The following is a 22,098-nucleotide window of genomic DNA, read 5'->3' on the forward strand; positions in this document are numbered from 1 at the left end:
ATAGTGTACTTCATTTGAGCTATTTTTTTTTAGAAAGATCAAAACAGGAACTTTCATTTTGTCCAGCAGCAAATTAACTCTATCCAAAGGACAAATGAAAGTAGCAATCTTAAGACTCAGAATGCCTCAAGATGAAGGTTACTCTTAAATCTATTCTTCAGCTGCTGTAGGGATAGAAATACATAATTAATCTGTATTGGGGAAATTTGTTTCTATTTTGAGACAGACAACTAGCAGTGTGGAAATAAATGCAGTACATAAAGGAAAGGACAGGCATTCAGTACATTAGGAACTAAAATTCATGACTGGATGTAAATCATGATGTTGCAGGTTTTTTGCCTGCAGACTCATAACAAAGCAAGGAGTTAATAGCAGTGAGATCTAAATCAAAGGCTTACAGATGGGGACAACATAAAACAAATTACAGGGCACAGTACATATTGATTTCATTGGAAGATGATGCAGGGAATGGCAGAAGAATACTTTTCTTCATGGTGGCTTCAAACCACCATTAATTCAGCCCATGCAGCTGCACCACCCGTTTATTAATCGTGTGTTTAGGAAGAGAAGCGATGGTTGCAATGTGCATTGTCGTGTTCATCCAGTCTTGTCATGGAAAAAATAACTTTATTTCCAGAACCATAATCATCACATTTTTTCCCATTGCCATTAGGGATACATTGTCAACCTCAAAAGGCATCCGATGTATGCAATGTAAGTTGCATCCCAATGTTCTTAAAATGTGTGGAACACCTCCAACTTTGCTAAAAATCACAACTTTTTTTTTTTGGGGGGGGGGGGGGGGATACATTAAGACACTTTCTCAAAGTTACCAGTACAGCTTTCTACATTAGGTGTCCATTAGCCGAGTTCAGCAAGCAATGAGTAGCACAAATTTTTCAGCAACGCAGCAATAACATTGCTGCACCAAAATGTCCATCACAGGTATCTCAAGCTGTATTCACAAAGACAGGCATAACAGGTTATAGTACTGTAAAAGTGTGGTGTTTTGCCACAGGTACTCCTAGTTGGGTTCAGTTTTATTTACAAAACAGAGATGATTTCCCAAATGCCAAATAATACTGTCTGTCCCTGTTGAGCTCAAACAGGTTACCAAAGAAAATAATTCTCATAAGGATGGTCCTTTCTGATAGACATGCTAAGCATCTATACAAACTTCCTAGCTAAACTGCATCCTCCCAGCATATAGCGCACGAAATAATTCCAAAGCTGATGTCATGTACCCATTATCCCTATTTCAAGAAGTATACCATCACCCCTCAAGCACCAAGTTATGCATTTGGCGATTTTATTCACTTGCTCGCATCTGTTCAGCAATATGTTACAGGAATCCAACAGCTTTAAATAATACACCCTTTTACATACTTAGGCAAGTAAGGAGAGAAGGCAGCTAGCAATGTGCTGGGATATCACAGCAGCTGCATTCTGATGCTCTTCGTTCACAAAAGGAAATGGGAGGTTGACTGCTTTGCTTTTTTTTTTTTAACGAAGCCGAGCTTTTGAGGATTGATGCCCGTAATGCAAGAGCTATTCAGTAATATTTTACTCAAAATTTCATAAACTCCTGTATCTCTACATAAAATGCAAATTTAGGAGACGGTTGATACGAAGAATGATGCCACATAGCGAGCTGTCCTAGTTCCAAACACAATTCTCCAAACCCCCCTGGGCTACTCTTTGTACCAGGTGCTCAGTGCCAATTTCCTCGACACGGCTGGCATCCATCACACCTTCTGCTCCTGGAAGTCACGTCAAGAGGCTGTAGTACTGAAGTGTAAGGAAAGGCAGCAACGTTAATGGCATTCAAGTTGGCACACATGCCAGGTAGAAGAGGTCATCCGTCTACCCTCTGTGATCAGTCCGAGATGAGTACCATCAAGCTTTCACATCCATAAATGAATTACGATAGGGCTGGTATCCTCCCCAACCTCGCATCATCTGTAATACACAGCACACGTTTAATATTGCCTTCAGACCTTTAGCAATAGCATCTTTTCAAAGAACGGACATCTTCCACAGCTTATTTTGACAGAATAACCTGGCAGTTTTCATTATAATTAAGAGTACAGGTAGGCCTCAACTTACAGCAGTTCATTTAGCGGCCGTTCAAAGTTACAACGGCACTGAAAAAAATGAAAACTTATGACCATTTTTCACACAATCTTTGCAGCATCCCCATGATCATGTGATCTACATTTGGATGATTGACAACTGACTCACATTTATGATGGCTGCAGTGTCCTGGAGTCATGTGATCCTTTTGCGACCTTCCGAGAGGCAAAGTCAAGCAATGGGGAAACCGGATTCACTTAACAACCATGTTACTAATTTAAGAACTGCAGTGATTCACTTAACAACTATAGGAAGAAAGGTCATAAAATGGAGCAAACTCACTTAGCAGTCATCTCACTTAACAACATAAATTTTGGGCCCAATTGTGGTCCTAAGTTAAGGACGCCGGTGTTGCTTCCCAAACAAAGCTGCCTGAATGGAAATCCTCCAGTAAAGTTTTAATGCTCCCCCTGCTGGGCCAAGACAGCATCGTTTTGGAAGCCACTTCAGAAAGCAAAAATGGAGACAATGATCTTTGTGAATAGAAAGGAGAAAAACCACCTCCCATGCACTGGCTGTATGAAACAGCTAGGCGTAAGCATGTTTATGCTTCTGTGAACAAATTCACTTCCTCTTTTATGCAGCCATGAAAATGGACAGCCAGGGATCATTTCTTTCAACATTTGTCATTTCAACACTTAACAAATACAGCAGAAATACTGGTTACACAGATAGTAATATAAAAATAACTCTCTACACATCTCTTAATTGTCTAGTGTGGTCCATATAAACATTCTATTTGCGATAGTCTTCAGTCAAATGTCCTAATAATATTTGGCTTTTTTAGCTATGTTCACATCTTTTTGTAATCTCAGTAATCAAGCAAGAGCTGCAATTTCCACTTTCTAATGTTGTTTGTCAGACTTAACTCTTCACCCTTCCCTCATTGTGACTTATATCCCACACATCCCTGAAAGGGCCAGATAACCACAACAAAAAATGTATTTTTCTTGAGAGTAACCTCCCTATTTTGTTTGTAAAAGGCTGGGTCTTGAAAAACAAGGCACTTTTGGATAGAAAGCTATGTGATATACCCCAAAATTGCTGCATTACATTAGAATGAACAATTTATCCCAGAGATAAACACTGCTGTTAGCTTAACTCTTTTTTATGGGGAAAAATAATAATAATAAGAAAAATAAAATGTATAGAAAAGAGCTCCAGCTAACTCAAATGACGTTCCTAGAGGCAGTATATCTGAAATATGCAGCTCAAGAAAAAAAGGATAGTCTCAAACTACAGGTAGTATGCAACTTACTACCACAATTGGGACCAGAACTTGCTGGAAATTCACAAAAAAAGATAATAATAATAATAATAATAATAATAATAATAATAATAATAATAATAATAATAATAATAATAATAATAATAATAATAATAATAATAATAATTTTATTTGATTAGCCGCAACCCTCTCCCGAAGGACTCGGGGCGGCGTACAATCAAAACGGATAAAAATACACATAAGACAAACATATATACAAAAAGAACAGAGACATATACATATGTGCATGGAGGAGAGTTGACTTATAAGTGAAAGACAATTAAAAACACAATTAAAAATCCCCTTAAATAAAATTACTAAATTAAAAAAACCATCAGGAGCGTTACGAAGTTATGGTTGAGCCAGGCCAGCTATTTGGAAAAGGTGGGTCTTGAGCTTGACACGGAAGGAGCGGAGGTCAGTAGTGGTCCTAATATCCGGGGGGAGGTCATTCCACAGGGCTGGGCCCGCCACAGAGAAGGCTCTGCTCCTAGGCGCCGCCCCATGGCACTGTCTGGTGGACGGCACCTGGAGAAGTCCCTCTCTGTGCGAGCGGATGGGTCGTAGGGATGTATGGGGCAGAATACGATCCCGCAGGTAACTAGGTCCTGAGCCATGGAGCGCTTTAAAGATCGTAATCAAGACCTTGAAACGCACTCGATAGACCACAGGAAGCCAGTGCAGCTCGCACAGGAGAGGTGTCACATGGAAGTACTTAGTACTCCCCATAATCACCCGCGCGGCCGCATTCTGGTCCAACTGCAGTCTCCGAGTGCATTTCAAGGGAAGCCCCATGTAGAGAGCATTACAGTAGTCCAGGCGAGACGTCACCAGCGCATGGGTAACTGTGTGTAGGGCGTCCCGGTCCAATAGGGGGCGCAATTGGCGCACCAGGCGAACCTGGTGGAACGCCCCCCTGGCCACGGCTGTCACATGTTCATCCATGGACAGCCTGGCATCCAGGAGGACGCCCAAATTGCGTGCCCGCTCCACGGGGGCGAGTTGAATGCCCCCAATAGCCAGAGATGGAATTATCTGGTTGAACCGGGGAGCCGGAACCCACAGCCACTCCGTCTTGGAAGGGTTGAGCCTGAGTCGGTTGTCATCCATCCAGACCCGTACGGCTTCCACACACCGGGACATCACTTCGACGGCCTCGTTGGGGTGGTTCGGGGTGGAAATGTACAGCTGAGTATCATCAGCGTACAGATGATATCCCACCCCGAAACCACGGATGATCTCACCCAGCGGCTTCATGTATGTGTTGAACAGGAGTGGCGAGAGGACCGACCCCTGTGGCACCCCACAAGTAAGGGGGCTTAGGGTCGACCTCTGCTCCCCTGCCAACACACGTTGCGTCCGGCCGGAGAGGTAGGAGCCGAACCACCGCAAAACGGTGCCCCGGACCCCCAACCCCTCCAGTCGGTGCAACAGGATACCATGGTCGATGGTATCAAAAGCCGCCGAGAGGTCTAATAGGACCAGGATAGAGGAACAACCCCTATCTCTGGCCCTCCAGAGATCATCCACCAACGCGACCAAGACCGTCTCTGTGCTGTGCCCAGGGCGAAAGCCGGACTGGCGCGGGTCTAGACAATCATTCTCCTCCAGATGTCATGGAAACCGAGAAGCCACCACACTCTCTACAACCTTCGCCAAAAAGGGAAGGTTGGAGACAGGACGATAATTGGCCAGCTCCGTAGGGTCCAGGGAAGGCTTCTTGAGCAAGGGTCTCACCACCGCCTCTTTCAAGGCGGCCGGGAGAGACCCCTCACCCAACGAAGCGTTCACTAGGCCCAGGAGCCAGTCGCGTGTAACCTCCCAGGATGCCAGTACAAGCCAGGAGGGACACGGGTCCAGCAAACATGTGGTAGGTCGCAGTCCTCCACGCAATCTGTCCAAATCCTCGATGACAACCAAGTCAAACTCCTCCCAAAAAGGTTTCTCAAGTCAAGATAGCAGTTGTGACGGCAAGATGCTGCAACTGTAAATGCAAGCCAGATGTCAAGTGCCCAAATTGTGATCAAATGACCATGAGGATAGAGCGGTGGTCAAATGTACAATACAGGTCATTTTCTGAGGCTGTCATAACTTTCAATATCATTAAACAAATGGTCTTAAGTCAAGGACTGCCTGCATAAATTGGAATGAAATTATTTTATATTCTCTCTTTCTTGAACAGAGCAAAATCTTCAGAACTCACTGCTCACAATTCATGGTGTCCTGACACAACATAATTCAGGGATCATGTTTTGAGAACATGTTGTGAGTGCGCTTGCAAAATGACTTGAGAGATCTGCCGATTCAAAAAATGTGTGCCAAAACAATGTAATCATTGGCAAATCACCAGAATATTGTCACTCCTTCTAGCCTTCAATACCTACTTGATGCACCCCCTTTTTGGAAGAGTACCCTTCACAACAAAGGATTAGACTATAATTCTCACCATTTTGTTTTCTAAGGAAGCAAATGGAGGTATGTGGGCTATTATTAAAAAAGAATAATAGTACATTATTTTGAAGTAAGACATTTTCTCTTTTGCTAATGATTTTTAAGTGTAACAGGTCAAGCAGTGCACCGTGAGTTCAAAAAGGAGGTGCTTCTGGTTATACGGCACCTCTGGGTACCATATTGAGTCAAACTGAATCACAAGATAATTTGAAAATACGATGGGCAGCTGCTTCCTTCCCTCCCTCTTTTTCAAGTGATAGTTTCATGGGCAAATCATATCTGAACACGCAACTGTCCATAAATATCCTGAAATATGGCTCTGCAATAGGTATGTAATGTGTAAAAAATACCGCACGTAAGCTTACTTTAGTGTCCTCTGGCTCCACTAGGAGTTCTTGCTCAGCCTCATGTAACTCCTCCGCAGGATCATAACTGTACATTGGCAACAGGTGGTGTCGTAGTCGATCATACCTAGGAGACAGATTTGTAAGAGTATAACCTAAAATTGTCCTCAAGCAATTAAAAGCTACTACATTTTTTTTTCTCATGAGCCTGGCACTGGCTCAGACAAGATAGCGCTACATCATAAAGTATTGTCAGGGATGAACAACTATCATAATTTCAGTATAATATACATTTTGAAATTTTCAGTAGTTTAGTGTTCAAATGTGCCTAGATCAATGTTTCTATTAGTCTCATGCACTAATAATTAATTCCATGTAACTATGATCCAAATTTCAGTCACAACACTGGTTTATATTTTGATAATGTACCTGAAGTTCCAATCATCAGTTGCCAGTCTTCAGCAACCTGATATTCTTCTGAACAACAATAATTCCAGAATTCCTAGGCATAATTCTCATTTGCCAAGTGAGCTGGGAATTCAGGAAATTGTAGGTCCAATACATTAAGCAACACAAGGTTAGATGCACTGTAAGCTTTGCATCAAATATGTTTCTCTATTTGTCAGAGGAAAACTTTGGCAGTTTTACCCATACTCCAAAGTAACTAATATAGTAATAATATACACAGATGATTTACCAAATAAAAGACCAGTTCATACCATTATTGACAAACCACTCTGCACATTAAATATTTATTTTGCACCCATCTAAAATTATATCACACTTACATTATGTTGATGTTTGTCCGGAACATATAAATTAAACCATAATGAAATGTTAATATAGGAATTATAATGATATTATAAGAGTATTGGATGGTTCTTCTAATTACAACTCATCTATCTTAAACCCATGATTAATGAAATAAAGTGTCAACTCTCTGTTGACATTCCATGCACAGCGGTGGCGGAGACGGATCTCAGATTACAGTAGCTGGGTTGAAATGAATGAAGCTATTGGATAACGTGATTAATGACAGGCTGAAGGGAGAACAGAAACACGGGCAAAGTTCAAAAGCAGATAAAGAAAGCAAAAAAGATGGCTGCGAATAAAAAATGCCTAATGAAGAATGCCTAATGAAGCTGTTAATAAATCACTGCTTTTTGTATTACAATATTGGGTCGCTTATTATGAAGCAGACATTGTTAGGGTACTTTACAGACAGCCATCTTTTGCTTTTAAATATCGGGGGTGCCGAGGGGGAACTCAGAAGACCATGGCAAAAGGCCAGCTATCTGAACAGAGCTGGAGAGCAGCCATCAGACATCAAAGCCGAGATGAGCGAAGCAAGAGGAGATAAGTAATCAACCCCTAAAAACAGCTAAAGCTGAGCCCCCACGCCACCCCTATGCCCAGAAAAAAGGATAGGCCCTAAACGAGCTGGGAAGAGTGGAGGGGATGCTGGACTGGAATCAAGCCAGTCCCCCAAATGGAGCCCCTGGGAAGTTCCATAGAGCAACAGAGGGAGGAATTTGACTGGGTCACCCTCCATGAAGAAAGGCATTATGCATGCCAAAAAAGGGGAGAGGAGCAGTGGATCCTCTTGAGGTGACGAGAAGCACATGGGAACGCAGCCCCACTTCTCCACCCTTTAGAAGGAAGATGAAGCCAGTGCCTCTCTCACGTAGCAGGCAGGCTGCCCAGGGAATACAATCTCCACCACCCCCTTCGAACTAGAACTGAGGAGTATCTTCAGACATACCAAACGCAAGCATACAGAGGCCGACAGGAGGAGGGAAGGGCACTGCTGATTCAGAGGAAAGTTTGATGGGAACTCAGACCAGTTAGCCCTATTCCTTGACTCAGCTGAGGCCCACCTGGAATGCTATGGACACCTCTACTCATCCCCCAGAGCCATAGTGAATACTATCACAGAGACACTAGAGGGAGAAGCAAGAGAATGGCTAGCAGCCCTCCACAAGAGGAGAGCCTCCCAACTGCAAGGTGTAGATGACTTCCTACGACTGCTAGAGGCCAGATTTAAGGAGGTAGAGGAGGACCTGTATGCAGATGATGAGCTCAGTGACCTAAAGCAAAGGGGCCACCCCATCAAAGAGCACATCTGTGAATTTAGGAGAGTCACTGAAAGGCTACCCCCTTTACCAGAGCGTCTGTTAGTGTATTTTTTCAGAACATGTCTTGACCAGCAGATTGCCCAAATAACTGCCTACCGCAACATTCCAAACCGACTCTCTGAGTGGTTCCAAGTAGCAATAAAAGTCGACAGCAGGCTACATGCCAACGACATGAGAAAGCAACCGGACACAAAAGAGAGAGATCAACCTGACCTGAAACCACCCAGCCGACAGGGAACCACAGCGGGCTCTGAGACCAGCCCTTCCTCGAAGTCCGCTGAAATGCTACAGATGCAAGGGGATGGGCCATATGGCATCCGTGTGCACGACCCCAACCCCGATGCCGAGGTCTGAGCTACTACCCAAGGCACGACGGGAACGCGGCCACAAACAGGCTAACCACGCATCCCGGAAGGCTTTCCAGGCTGCAGAGGTCCCTCCCCAACCAGATGAAGGGGGGGGACCCAAGGCAACAATGACCAGTCACCAGAATCCTACGACAGTGACGATGGCAAAAATGACCCAATGGTGAGAGGACCAATTCGCCCTTTCCTTTTTCCAAAATGCCTCACAGCCCCAAAGACAGGAAGCCAGGGGGATTTTCAAGCCCTAATAGACTCAGGCTGCACTAGATGCTTGATCAACCTGACCACAGTCCTGAAACTGGGGAGCAGAGCAAAAAGACTGTCCCACCAATCCAGTTCGAACAGGTCGACAAGTCCCTAATGGGGGGAGCCTATGCCACCCACCTGACCGAACCAGCGAGACTAGAGCTAGTAGATCACTGGGAAGTAATTTGATTCAAAATAGCCCCCAAAATGACAGATGCAGTCATCCTGGCTAGACAAGTGGGGACCGACCATCTGGTGGCAAACGGGTATCCGCAGCTTTAGGATAGAAAAGGGGCCCCAACCCCTTTTCCAGCAGCAAGCAGAAACACCACCCGAGCAGGGAATCTCCCAAAAGAGCACACCAGAACATCTGGGAGCCACATCCGATGAAACCCCAGAGACCAAACAGATCCCAGGGGAATATCAGGACCTTGCATAAGTATTCAGCGAGATAAAATGCAGCATTCTGCCCCCTCCACTGTGAGGCAGATTGTGCCATCAAAATCATCCCCAGGGCAAAACTACCCAAACCCAAGCTGTATGCCATGACGCCCCGAGAAATGCAAGAAATGCGCAAATACATAGACAAAAACCTAGAACGAGGGTTCATTGAGCCAGTCAAGCCACGGGTTGCAGCACCAGTCCTCTTCAAAGAGAAAAAAGACGGAACTATGTGTGTGGACTTTCGAGGGATAAATGCCGTATGCGTGCACAACCTATACCCCCTCCCCCTCATGAAAGATATGCTATCTCACTTGAACAAGGGAAAAGTCTTCACCAAATTAGACCTCAGAGAGGCATACTACAGAATACAGATTAGGGAAGGAGATGAGTGGAAAACAGCATTCAACTGCCCTCTAAGGAGCTTCCAATTCAAAGTGATGCCTTTCGGACTACAGGGAGACCCAGCAGTGTTCATGTAGTTAATAAACAAGGTGCTGCATGAGTAGCTTTACAAGGGGGTCCTCGTCTACCTGGATGACATCCTCATCTACACTGAGACCATGGACGACTACATACCCCTGGTCCGCCAAGTACTGGAAAAACTTCTGGTAGCCAAACCTGTACGTCAAGCTATCAAAATGTGAATTCCACCGTGAGCGACTAGACTACCTAGGCTACCGAGTGTCAAATGAGGGAATAGAGATGGACCCAGCCAAAGTGCAAGCTGTCCTAAGCTGGCAACCCCCTTGCACCCGTAGACAGCTACAAAGGTTCCTAGGGTTCGTGAACTTCTATAGGCAATTCATCCCCTTCTTTGCGAAGATCGCCAAACTCCTGACAGACCTCCTGAAGACACGGAGCCCAGGAACAAAACCTCACCGGGGACAACTTCTACAGTGGGATCTAAGCTGCCAAAAGGCATTTGAGACACTAAAAGAAATGTTTGCAAAGGAACCAGTGCTGAAGCATCCTGACCCCAAGCAACCTTTCGTGATCCAAGCAGATGCCAATGACATGGCAGTGGGAGCGGTGCTACTCCAAAGAAACAACCAAGGAAACCTACAGCCCTACACCTACACCTCCCGCAAACTCACAGAAAGAGGAACAATTGGCTGCATGGGAAAAGGAGGCTTTCACAGTGAGGTGGGCACTGCTAATCTGGAGACACCTGTTGGAAGGGGGCCAGAAACAGTTTGAAGTCTGGACTGACCATAAGAATCTGGAGGCTCTTAGAACCCCACGGAAATTATCACCCAAACAAGTCCGATGGACTCAATATTTCAACCCCTTCGATTTCATACTAAAACACATTCCAGGACAGAGGAATTTTCTAGCTGATGCCCTCTTCCGCATGCCCCAGTACAAATGCGAACGGGAGCAGGTGGTGAACACCATCATTCCCTCTACCCAAATAGCTGCCCAAGTGACCACCAGACGACAACGCCGTGACTGGCACGACCAACCAGCAGGCGACCTAACCACGAAACTCAAAAATGAACTGCTAGCAGACCCTTGGTTCCAAAACAACCAACACATCTTGACAAATCTCCAGAAGAGCCACAATGCCAAACCAGCAAGCCACTTTGGTTTCCTAAAGATGTTACACTTAGCCCGGAGGCAGTTCTAGTGGCCCAAAATAAAGAAAGAGATGGACAGTTACGTGAAAGTTGCACCATCTGCGCCACAATGAAGAGGCGACCAGGAACCCCCCCCCCCCCCGGATTGCTGCAGCCACTAGCAGAGCCAACGAGGCCATGGGAGGAGATCACAATGGACTTTATAGTAGAGTTGCCGAAAAGTGGGGGAAACACGGTGATTTGGACTGTAATAGACCTGTTCTCCAAACAGGCGCACTTCATACCCTGCAGCGGACTACCTTCAGCTCACAGTGGCCAAACTGTTCCTGAAGCACATCTACCACCTGCATAGAGTACCTCAAAGAATTATCTCAGACAGAGGGATCCAGTTCATGGCTAAGTTCTGGAGGGAGTTCCTGCGGTCTGTTGGGTCATCCCAGGGCCTTAGCTCGGCTTTTCACCCAAGCACTAATGGAGGGGCAGAGAGACTGAATGCTATGGTAGAGCAGTACCTGAGGTGCTACGTGAACTATCAGCAGTCCAATTGGGCAGACCTTCGCTGAGGTTGCGTACAATAATGCTGTTCACAGCAGCATAGGACTAACACTGTTCAAAATAGTGAGCGGCATGGACTTTGTCCCAATGCCTGAGTATCCAAGGGATCCCCCTTCCTCAATCAGCTTGACTGATTGGATGTCAATGCTAAAAGCAGCCTGGGAGAATGTGAAAAAAGTGCTAGCTAAAGCAGCACAAACCCATAAGAAGCAGGCAAATAAACACCGACCTCTGCAACAACCATTCCTGGTGGGAGAAAAGGTTTACCTCTCCACAAAATATTTGAGGTTAAGACTCCCTAGCAAGAAACTGGGACCAAAGTTTGTGGGACCTTTCCCCATAGTAAAGATAATCAACCCAGTTGGGACCTTTCCCCATAGTAAAGATCATCAACCCAGTCTCAGTGCAACTGAAAGTGCCCCGACTGCTAGGGAAGGTACACCCAGTATTCCATAGTAGCCTCTTAAAACCCGTGGTCGGACCCACTCTGAGACCACTGCCCCGGGAGCTCCCAGGCCCTGTGGTTATAGGGGGCCAAACCCATTATGAGGTGCAACGCATTCTTGATTCGAGGTGGCACAGAAGGCAACTCCAGTACTTAATTAAGTGGAAGGGCTATCCCTTGTCAGAGGCATCTTGGGTAAAGAGTAGAAATAACCAGGCCAATAGCCTTATACAGAGATTCCATGAAAAAAATCCAAACAAGCCTGGGGGGAGGACGCAGCCTTGAATCCCATACTGGTACTCAAATTGTTTTTGCTTGCACAGATTGCCTTTGAAAAGTGAGGGGAGCCGGATGTCAACTCTCTGTGTTGACATTCCATGCAGAGTGGCAGCAGAGTTGGATCTCAGATTACAGTAGCTGGGTTGAAATGAATGAAACTATTGGATAATGTGATTTATGACAGGCTGAAGGGAGAACAGAAACACGGGCAAAGTTCAAAAGCAGATAAAGAAAGCAAAAAAGATGGCTGCAAATAAGAAATGCCTAATGAAGCTGTTAATAAATCACTGCTTTTTGTATTACAATAGTGGGTCGCTTATTATGAAGCAGGCATCGTTAGGGTACTTTGCATAAAGCATCATACAAAATGCATCCATGCAGCAACAATTCTTTTGGTTTTAAATAAGGACAAACTGTTACGGCAAGCACATTATTTTCCTTCCAGATTTGGGAAACTAAAATAATGTCCAATAATATTTCTGAATTTTACATGGGAAAATAAAAGTGCTAGAAAAGAAAATAGCTAGTTCATTTCAGTGATAGTACCATGTGAAACTGGAAGGAAAAGCAGTAAGCAACCTCATTCACCTTCTAATAAATAAGCCCATGGCTGCTATTCAATGCACCATAGACAGACCTTGCTTAATGGCTATCCTATTTAGTGGCCATTTGAAGTTACAGTAGTGCTGAAAAAGCAACTTTATGAAGATGGTAGCATCCTTGTGGTCAACTATTAACAACTATTGCAATGTGCCAGTGATGTGATCACTATTTGTGCCCTTCACAGCTAGCTTCCAACTAATAGACTCAATGGAGAAGCCAGCAGTAAAATTGAAAGTTGTGGTCTTGTGATGTTTCACTAAACAATCATGTCACTTAGCACCAGAGTTCCTGATCCCATCTGTGTTCATTAAGTGAGGATCACAAGCAAGAATATAGCTCTAAAAAAACAAAGAGCCTCAATCTCCTGGAATTTCTTACCTCCTTTTTTTCTGGATATACATCATCTGCAATGACAAAGGGGAAGGAGAAAACAATTATGAGAGGAATGTGAATATGTGTTAGGCATTATTTCTTCTAATTGGGAGTAAAAATAAAACGAAAAATACAAGGAATGTGAACATCAGGGTCAGCATTTGTGTCATTAGTCTAGGTGCACTTCTCACAAGCCAGAATGGTAACGTGGATGACCCAATTCATTTGAGATGTGACCTTAAATGTCAAATGATAAGGATACTGAAAGATGGTAGATAAAATCTCAACAAAGTCCAGAAACCAACCTGACACCTTCTAGGACCTGATGGCGAACCTATGGCACATGTGCCACAGGAGGCATACAGAGCCATTTCTTAGGGCACGCAAGACGTTGCCCTGTCAGCTCCAGCATGCATATGTGTGCTGGCCAGCTGATTTTGGCCTTCATTTTTGGTCATTTTTCCCCTCCGGAGGGAGAAAAATGGCTATGAAAAACCCAGAAGTCCATCCCCAAACTTCCAGTTTGCGCATTGGGTCATTTTTCGCCCTCCGGAGGGCGAAGAATGGCCCAATACACAAACCGGAAGTCGGGAAACGGGCCATTTCTGGCCTCCAAAGAGCCTGCGGGGGCGGGGGAAGCCGTTTTCACCTTCCCCAGGCTCCTAGAAAGGAGGGCAAAAAATGGATCCACCATGCCATCATGCTCCAAAAGTGGAGGGGGAGGGGGGGTCGTGTGTGCATGCAGGGGGGAGGGCGCGCATACGCAGATGACCCCCACTGCGCTCCCATGCTTTTGGCATGCAATGGCAAAAAGGTTAGCTATCACTATCTTAGAGTGTCTAGGACCGAGATGGCGAATCTATGGAGCCATTTGTCAGGGCATGTGAGGAGTTCAGCCTTTTTTAAAGCCATTTTTCGCCCTCCCCAGGATCCAGAGGCTTTATAGGAGCCTGGGGAGGGTGAAAACAGCCTCCCCCCACACACACAGAGGCCCTCCGGAGGCTTCAGGAGCTTCCCTGAAGCTTCCGGAGCGCAAAGAAATACCCCTACAGGCAAACCAGAGATTTGGGAACGGACTTCCGGTTTGCTCGAAGGGCTGGTTTAAGCCCTCCGGAGCCTTCAGGGGCCTTCAGGAGGCTTCCCTGAAGGCTCCAGAGGACGAAAAACGACCCAACAGACAAACCAGAAGTCACTTCCGATTTGCTCATAGGGCCGTTTTTAGTCCTCCTGAGCCTTCGGGGACCTCCTGAAGGTCCCTGAAGACTCCCTAGGACTAAATGGCACATGAGCCAAAAAAGTCTAGGAACTTTTTTGGTCTAGGAACTCCAGACTAAGCATCATTGAAGGCTATTCGAATTGTAAGGAAGAAATATTTTTGCTCAGCCTAAAAGGGAAAATATAATGCTTATAGATAAGGGAAGCCAAATTATTTTTATTTATGTAATCTATTACTGACTAATGATACCAAACTTCAGTCTGCCCAAAACAAGCATATCATCTTAATGCATTCCTACATCCAATAAAGCATTGCCACTTTGACAAAAACAAAGCACAAACAGCAACAAGCAAACCACCTGTACTCTTCTCCCAGATATCCTGTGCGCTGGGACATAGTCCCAACACACCTGGAAAGAACAATAGTAGAGAATATTTTGTTAATCTGTTTAGGATTCAGTCTGTGGGTGATCTGAAAATGCTGTTGGTGAAAAGCAGAAATATTTGTCAAGCTAAGTAAAGGACAATGGTTTCCGCCAAAAACCTTGATGCAGCGGGTGACTGCATAACATACACAAGTGACACAGACAGAACTCTCACATTACTTTTAAAAGGCTTAATTATATATTTTTGTGACTTAGATCACTGGGACTTCCTGAGATGCAGTGTTCACAAGTGAGCATTTTAAAAATAATGGCACTCACTAATGAAAAAGACTGCAACTGTTGCAACAGAAACTATTGGCTAAGAACTGATATTGAGTCTACTCATCTTTTTTTCCCCCCCCCAAAGAAAGACTTTCCGGCATATTCCATTGTTGACATAAAAACTAGAGCAGCATTTCTCAACCTCAGCAACTTTTAACATGTGTAATCTTCAACTCCCAGAATTCCCCACCCAGCAAGCTGGTCTAAAAACCAAGTGCTTCTGTCTTGAGTCCACTCACCACTGCCATGATGATTCCAACAATGGTGATAAGGAAAAACGGCACTAGAATATAACCCACCAGGGAGTCATTGGTTGGCCCAGCCGAAGTGGGCATGGTGGTGTTATTCATGGCATAGAAAACTTGCTTGACAGGATCGGAGAAGCAGTCCTGTCATCATTGGGAAGTCAACCTCACAACGATTAAAAAAAAAGTTTAGGATTAAAACACATTCTTAATATTGCTATGAGCCACTCCTCTCCTCCCCCCCCCCAAACCCACTGCGATTCAAACAACTGCACATAAGACAGTCACAAGTATATCACATGCTACTCCTCACAGTAGAATCAATGAATGAAATCCTTTAAAATATTTAGCCCTGAGACATGAATGACAGCTAAATGAAACCGAGAAAGGGGTGGGTGGGGGTGAATGGGAAAGAAAAATAAGCCATTCCAAGACAAAAAGAGAATGACAAGGCAAAAAGTTAAGAATAATGGAAATATAATGCTGGCATCTTGGTCTAAGCTACTATAGCTGACCTCTAATATCTCGCTTTCTAGATATTTCCCATAATGGAGAAAAGCAAAACTGTGTAACCCCTTCCCCACCCCCACGCATATTCTATCGGTAACATTTAATATAATAGCTAAATTTGTTCCATGCTAGGCTCGCCTACAAAATCAAGTACAAAAACTTGTTTTGGTCTAAGAGTAATAAACCTCTGGCCCTCCAGATGTTAATAGATTTCTCAATAGACATGGCCTGAATGGCTAATGGAACAATGCTGGAGAATACTGGAAAAAAATCACATGTTTCCCATCCCTTTAGATATGCAAATTTTGAATCAAGCAAAGATATCTGGATTAATTAAAATAGATGTTTTTCTATATGGGACTGGATAGCCATTGATGCTAACTATCCTGACTGTTAGAAGAAAATAGAAACCCATTTATTTTACTAAATGGGCCAGAGTTGTGTGGTAAAACACGTAATTTGCTTGCAGAATATCCCAGACACAATCCCCATTATCTCCAGGTTGTTTGGCAATCAGGTCCAACGATGCTGAATTAGTCTGGTTCATATCTTCATAGTTTCAAGATACTTGTAAATAAAGAAATAATCTTATAAGAATATTGGATAACATTTTTTTTTCAAACTCTGAACTGGGAGTACAGGTTTTCATTTTAAATGGAACTAAATACCATTTGTGAATGCAACTCAGATACTGGATACAAGTATAATCTAGATTTATATTACTATGAGATGGAAGAAGCCAGATTGGACAAGTTCATTGTGGCCCCTTGCAATGTGGGAATGACCTTGAGGGAAGAGAAGAAGAGATGCAGCCTAGGAAACTATCAAATAAAAGAGAGAGGAGCCTGCAAATGCTTAATGGACAAAGAAATTTAAGGAAGAGCCACCCTAATATATCAGACTTGTTAAGGGTTACAGCAGGAGATTTATGGTTTCTGTTCAGACTTGCAAGATTCTGTTACTGTAGGCTGACAGTAACATGGCACTGGCTCATCTGGTCATGTTTTCGGTCTGGTTACCTGGGAGGGATGATACTAATCTTGCAAGTCTCAAAATACAAATCTCTCCTGGTCATCAACTTCTTGTAGTCTAATACATTAGGGTGGATACTTCTTAAATGTCTTTCTTTGCTTATTAAGCATTTGAGTAAGGTCCTCAAATCTCAGATGGGAAGCCAATCCAAAGAACTGGGGCAGCTACAAAGGTAAGAGATGGCCTCACAAATCTGACACTGTGTCATGTACAGCTTTAAAGATGATAATCAGCATCTTTAACTACACCCAGAAAGCAACTAGAGGCTAAAGCAACTGATGCAGCAGTAATGTAACTTGATGAAGCATGGGGGCACCCAGAATTAACATGCCCCAGTAGTCTCAGCCAACTGCAGCTTCTGAATGTTCTTCAAGGGCAGCCCCATGTACACAGTGCAGTAATCTAATCAGAAAGTGATTAAGGCATGACTGTGAGCAAAGCCTCCCTGGCCAGGAACACCAGCAAAGGCCCCCTAAGCTATGGCTACCACTGGTTCTTCCAATAGGAGTTTCAAATATAGGACCGCCACCAAATTGCATACCAGTTCTGTCCCCATCCAGCATCAAAGATGTCAGCTCTCTTGACCGCAGAGGACCAAAATCCCACAACCACTCGCTAAGGTTGAGTTGCAGCCTGCTTCTCCTCACCTTCTACCCTCCAGGCTCTGAGAAGGAAGTTAAACAGCTCCACTTGCTCAGCATGAGATAGAGATGCATAATTTGGTATTGTTAGCACACTGATAATATTAAACCCCAGCTAAGGCTGAATTTATCTTGAGCTAATAGAATGTGAAGAACTACAGAAACATGAGGCGGGGCTTGACGTTGCTATGATGCAACATGCAATCTTGGGGCTCCAGGATTGCTGTCAATATCTCTGTTACTGGACGATCCTTTTTGGATCTAAACCGTTCTGAAGGAATGGCATGCCCTGTTGATCTCAGGGGCATCGCAAAGCCTCTGATTGATACAGGAAAAAGCTCTTTTTGCCGGCTACAAGAGAACCAGCCAATATGGCTGCAGAAGGTCGGGACAAGCCCCTGAAACAGAAGCAGCACAGGAGAGACAATGTGTCAAAATGGTGAGAAAAATCTTTATTATTAGAGAAGAAAACCCAAAAGACTCAGTTAAAATAAAATTGAAGACAGAAGGAAACAAGCGACAAATTTACCCTGGTTTAAAACTATCGTGTTATCTTTTCTTGAATTTCCATAAATTCAAGAGTCTTGAATTAATAGATCAAAATACAAAATATCAAAACACAGAAAGTACAGAGGGAAGAGTTGAGAATACTTATAAAACAACGATGAAATTTGAGGACAGAGTTCAAAAAATTACAGAGACATATGAAAGTGATAAGAAAATTGTTGACATGGATAGCAAATTGAGTGTGGAGGGAAATGATAAGTGCGGAATACGGAAAGAGAGATCAATGAACTGAAACTCTATCTCAGATGTCAAAACATAGATGAAGAAAGGGGAGAAAATTTGGCAGAAACAATGAGAGTAATTTCAGCAGAAGCACCAGTGATAACAAAAGACAAGCAGATGAAAGGAACAGATGGAGGGTTTCGAATTCTTTTTTAAGATATCCAATGAACAAGTTGTCAAGAGAAGTCCACATAAGACTTATCAAGAAAACACTTAGAATACAGATTCTGCAAGAGATATTGGACTGCACTATTTCTGGAAAGATACAGGATGATGAAAGGAAATGTCATAATAAAATTTAGTTAAATGTAGTTGAATACTATGTATAAGATAAAGTAATAATAGCTATAGTCAAATAAATGATCAGTAATGATAATAAAGCATTTATATATACTAGATTGATAATATGAAATTTTATATAAACTGTAAGTGAGGATGATGGAGATGATGTTGAAAAGCCTTTTTATAAAAGATAAGTAATTCTATATAGAATAGAATATAAAGATATAATATCATTGGAAGAAAATTTCTTTATTATTGGATATATTGAAGATGATATAATGAATCGTTATAATATAAATGGATACATATTAAGAATACCTTGTTTAAAATGGTGAAACAATAGTGATAATTAAACAAATGAAGTACAATAATAATGTATACAAAGATATTTGATTGACAGTAAGTGATTTTTGATAAAGTGATGACTATGGAAAGGATGGAGAAAGATTTTATAACCAATTGACATACTGTATGTAGTTGAATAAGTTTTTATGTTATATGTTTTGCGTGTTTATGTTTGTTTGAAAATAAAAATTTTATTTAAAAAAAAAGAACTACAGAAATAAATGAACTCTGCCTACAGCTATAATTCAATACTGGAGAATCATTCACATATTTAAAAAAGAAACTGAGAATTAAGTGGAAGGTTGCCATCTATGATAAACACTTGTGGAAAAGAACTCAATGCACAGAAGACATTTCTTTAGATACTTTCTGTGTCAATTCTTAAAAGCCGAAACACATAGCATATGCCACATTCTGGTTACTTATAGATTTACACATTCCTACTTATTCTGAAAGCCACAACAATTCAGATTTGCTAGCAAAGTGGAGATTTGAATTGGGGCCTTTTACCCTTTAATTGTTTGCAACCTGGCTCTTCCCAGATTTTCTGTGATCACAAGAAACCAAATTGTAGCAACCACATTCACTGATTAAGCAACAGCTACCAGGGCTAAACGGCAAACATCCAGATTATCACTAGATGAAAGCAAAGAGATACAGAAGATTCTATCCTTTTACTGCCTTCTAGTTACTGCCTCAATCTTTGCTGTCTTGCTGTCTGTATGCAGCAGTCCTATTAAATAATAGCTGTATTATACATTTGACAATCTACCCAGTCAGCCAAACCCTCAGTCAACCTAATTTATTAGGTAAGGCTACAATAGGCTTGGAGAGTTCCATTGCGCCCCCATTAGTTCCATAGCATTCTCGACTTAAGACCACAATTGAGAAAGAATGAACAACTGAGGTAATAGGAGAAAATTTAGAAAGTCATTTTTGGGTGGATTTGATGAGACCTTGAAAAAGAGGAAGGTGAGAAGTTTAAAGAACAAAGTTAAATATACGAAACAGTATATAGACATTGTGGAAGCAAGAACAGATAAGAAAGATTCCAAAAGGCATAATCCATGGCATTGGCATTAACAGACTTTTAACTATTTCACCTTCTTTCTTCTCACCTCAAATAACATACCGGTAGTTACCCAGAAAGAAAAGTTATATAAACAAAACCAGTGTTTTGTTTTTAACAGTTAAAAAATTCCTTTGACAATATTGATTTGCTTACCCATATCTACTCTTTACATTTACATACATAACCCTTTCAGGTGTGATTATTTCTCAAGAACTGGACCCTATGTTATGCCCTATGATTCTACATGCTCCTCTGGTTTCTATTAAGTAAAATAAGAAAACCTAAAACCCTATTAAAGGAAATCATAAAATTATCCCAATGCAGATTTTTTTAAAAAATATGTATAATCATAATCATGAAAATCTGAATGAAGGCTATCTTGTTTGCACTTGTGTAGCCAAAAGGCTCCCAAAGAACTTTTTTTTAAAAAAATCAAAGTTAACCACTGCTCAACTCGGTTTAGAAAAGCCATAGAGCAGTGTTTCTCAGCCTTTGGCAATTTAAAAGACGTGTGGACTTCAATTCCCAGAATTCCCCAGCCAGCGTTCCCAAGGAATTCTGAGAGTTGAGGTCCTCAGTCTTAAAAGTTGCCACGGCGGAGAAAGGCCCCACTCCACCAGATCTCGAAACCCAGAAGCATCCTCCAGTGATCCGAAAGACTTTCCTTCAAGGGGACGACAGATAATTTGGGTGAAAGGCCTATGTAATTTAGCAGAGTAAACAGAACACAAGCCCATCTCCATCCAAACCACAGAGCAGCGTCCTCTGGCAAATTTAAGAATTCAGGGCCTCACCTAATCTCCAAACCGAGACTTAATCCCTCTCCTCCTTCTGTTTCCAGCAACGGCAGCCCTTACCTCTTCGGCATTCGCAGGTTTACAACAGCATCTCCGTATATAAAAGCACCTCCGCAACGCTCATCTTCTTCCCGGAAGTCTCGCCTCGAACTGGGGGTGGGGGTGGGGTGGAGAGAACACACGAGAAAAATCAATGCGTCTCCACCCCCCAGCCATTTCCCTGGTTCACTTCTCCATTGGCTTTCAGTGGGGCGGACCTAGCTCTTACCTCCCTTCCTCTTCTCAGCTCCTCCTTTCTCCCCGTTTGGTTGCTGCAAACAAACCCACGCACCCTCCTCCCCGTCCCTGCGCACATCTCCAGCTTCACACGCCCTTTCAAACACCGGCAGGAAAAGCCCGAAAGGCGCGTGACTGGGCCTGCACATTAAAGGGGGGGAAGTGCAGCAACCAATCCGCAAACAAGGTTCCTCCAGGTAAACGCGCGATTGGCCACCGGGGCAGCAGAGGGCAGTCTCCGCCCGGTGAAAGACAGTGACGAGGGAAAACAACCGTGTCCTCTTGAGGGGGGGGGGGGTTATCATTTGATACTCCGTCGGGGTGGGGGTGGGGACATGTTCTCAACTGCAATGTGAAAAGTTCCGAAAATGTACTTTGAAACTGGGTTCTGAAAACGGTCGACAAGAAAACAAAATACAAGGTTCCCATATGAAGTGGGTGGGCATCGAACTCTGGTCTGGCTGTGTGACTCATCGGTGTAAATATTTTGCGGATCTCACAGTTGTGTAACAACTGTCCACCGTCCAATGTGATGGTCAGAGGTAATTTATGGAAAATAAATCCTAGGAATTAGCCGAAAAGGGATTGGAAATAAGTCGCCTTGTCTTGTGATGCCTTTATATAACAGTGACTCAATCTCGTATGAGCATTGCCTTCAGTTCTAGCCAATTTTTAGAGGAAAAAGTATCACAGAAGGGGGGGGGGAGTGTAGGGAATTCTCAGAAAGGCAAAATACCTCCTCTGGAAGGAAGGTTATTTGTGCTAAAAAATATAGTCCTCAGCATGGAGGCAGCTTTTGTTAAATAAGAGGAAACTATGATAATTTAAGGAATGCTTGCATGAATCAACCCCGTTTTATCCAGTCAAGATTCTCAATGGAGAATTTCTGCTATGTTAGTCAGCTCATTCATAGGTAAAAGTTCTGATGATCAGGTTGAGGATTATATATTTAATTCCAACACTCCTCATTT

At 43.2% G+C, this 22,098-nt stretch overlaps 1 protein-coding gene across 2 annotated transcripts; it reads right to left on the minus strand.

The window, feature by feature from the left end:
* Positions 1 to 796: 796 nt before the first annotated feature.
* Positions 797 to 21,274, minus strand: SMIM29 (small integral membrane protein 29). 2 transcript variants are annotated; one of them, XM_081946343.1, is made up of 6 exons: positions 21,120 to 21,274; positions 20,912 to 21,001; positions 15,438 to 15,549; positions 13,223 to 13,248; positions 6,217 to 6,322; positions 797 to 1,959 (listed from the first exon to the last, which is right to left on the minus strand). In XM_081946343.1, exons 3-6 carry the CDS (start codon positions 15,486 to 15,488, stop codon positions 1,897 to 1,899), a joined length of 246 nt encoding a protein of 81 aa, XP_081802469.1. In that variant the 5' UTR covers positions 15,489 to 15,549; positions 20,912 to 21,001; positions 21,120 to 21,274; the 3' UTR covers positions 797 to 1,896. The 2 variants fall into 2 exon arrangements, with proteins under 2 accessions (XP_081802469.1, XP_081802468.1); XM_081946342.1 differs by having other exon boundaries at positions 15,378 to 15,549; positions 21,120 to 21,272.
* Positions 21,275 to 22,098: the final 824 nt, after the last annotated feature.

Source organism: Natrix helvetica, assembly GCF_964273705.1.
Source record: "Natrix helvetica genome assembly, chromosome: 3".
NCBI lineage: Eukaryota > Metazoa > Chordata > Lepidosauria > Squamata > Natricidae > Natrix > Natrix helvetica.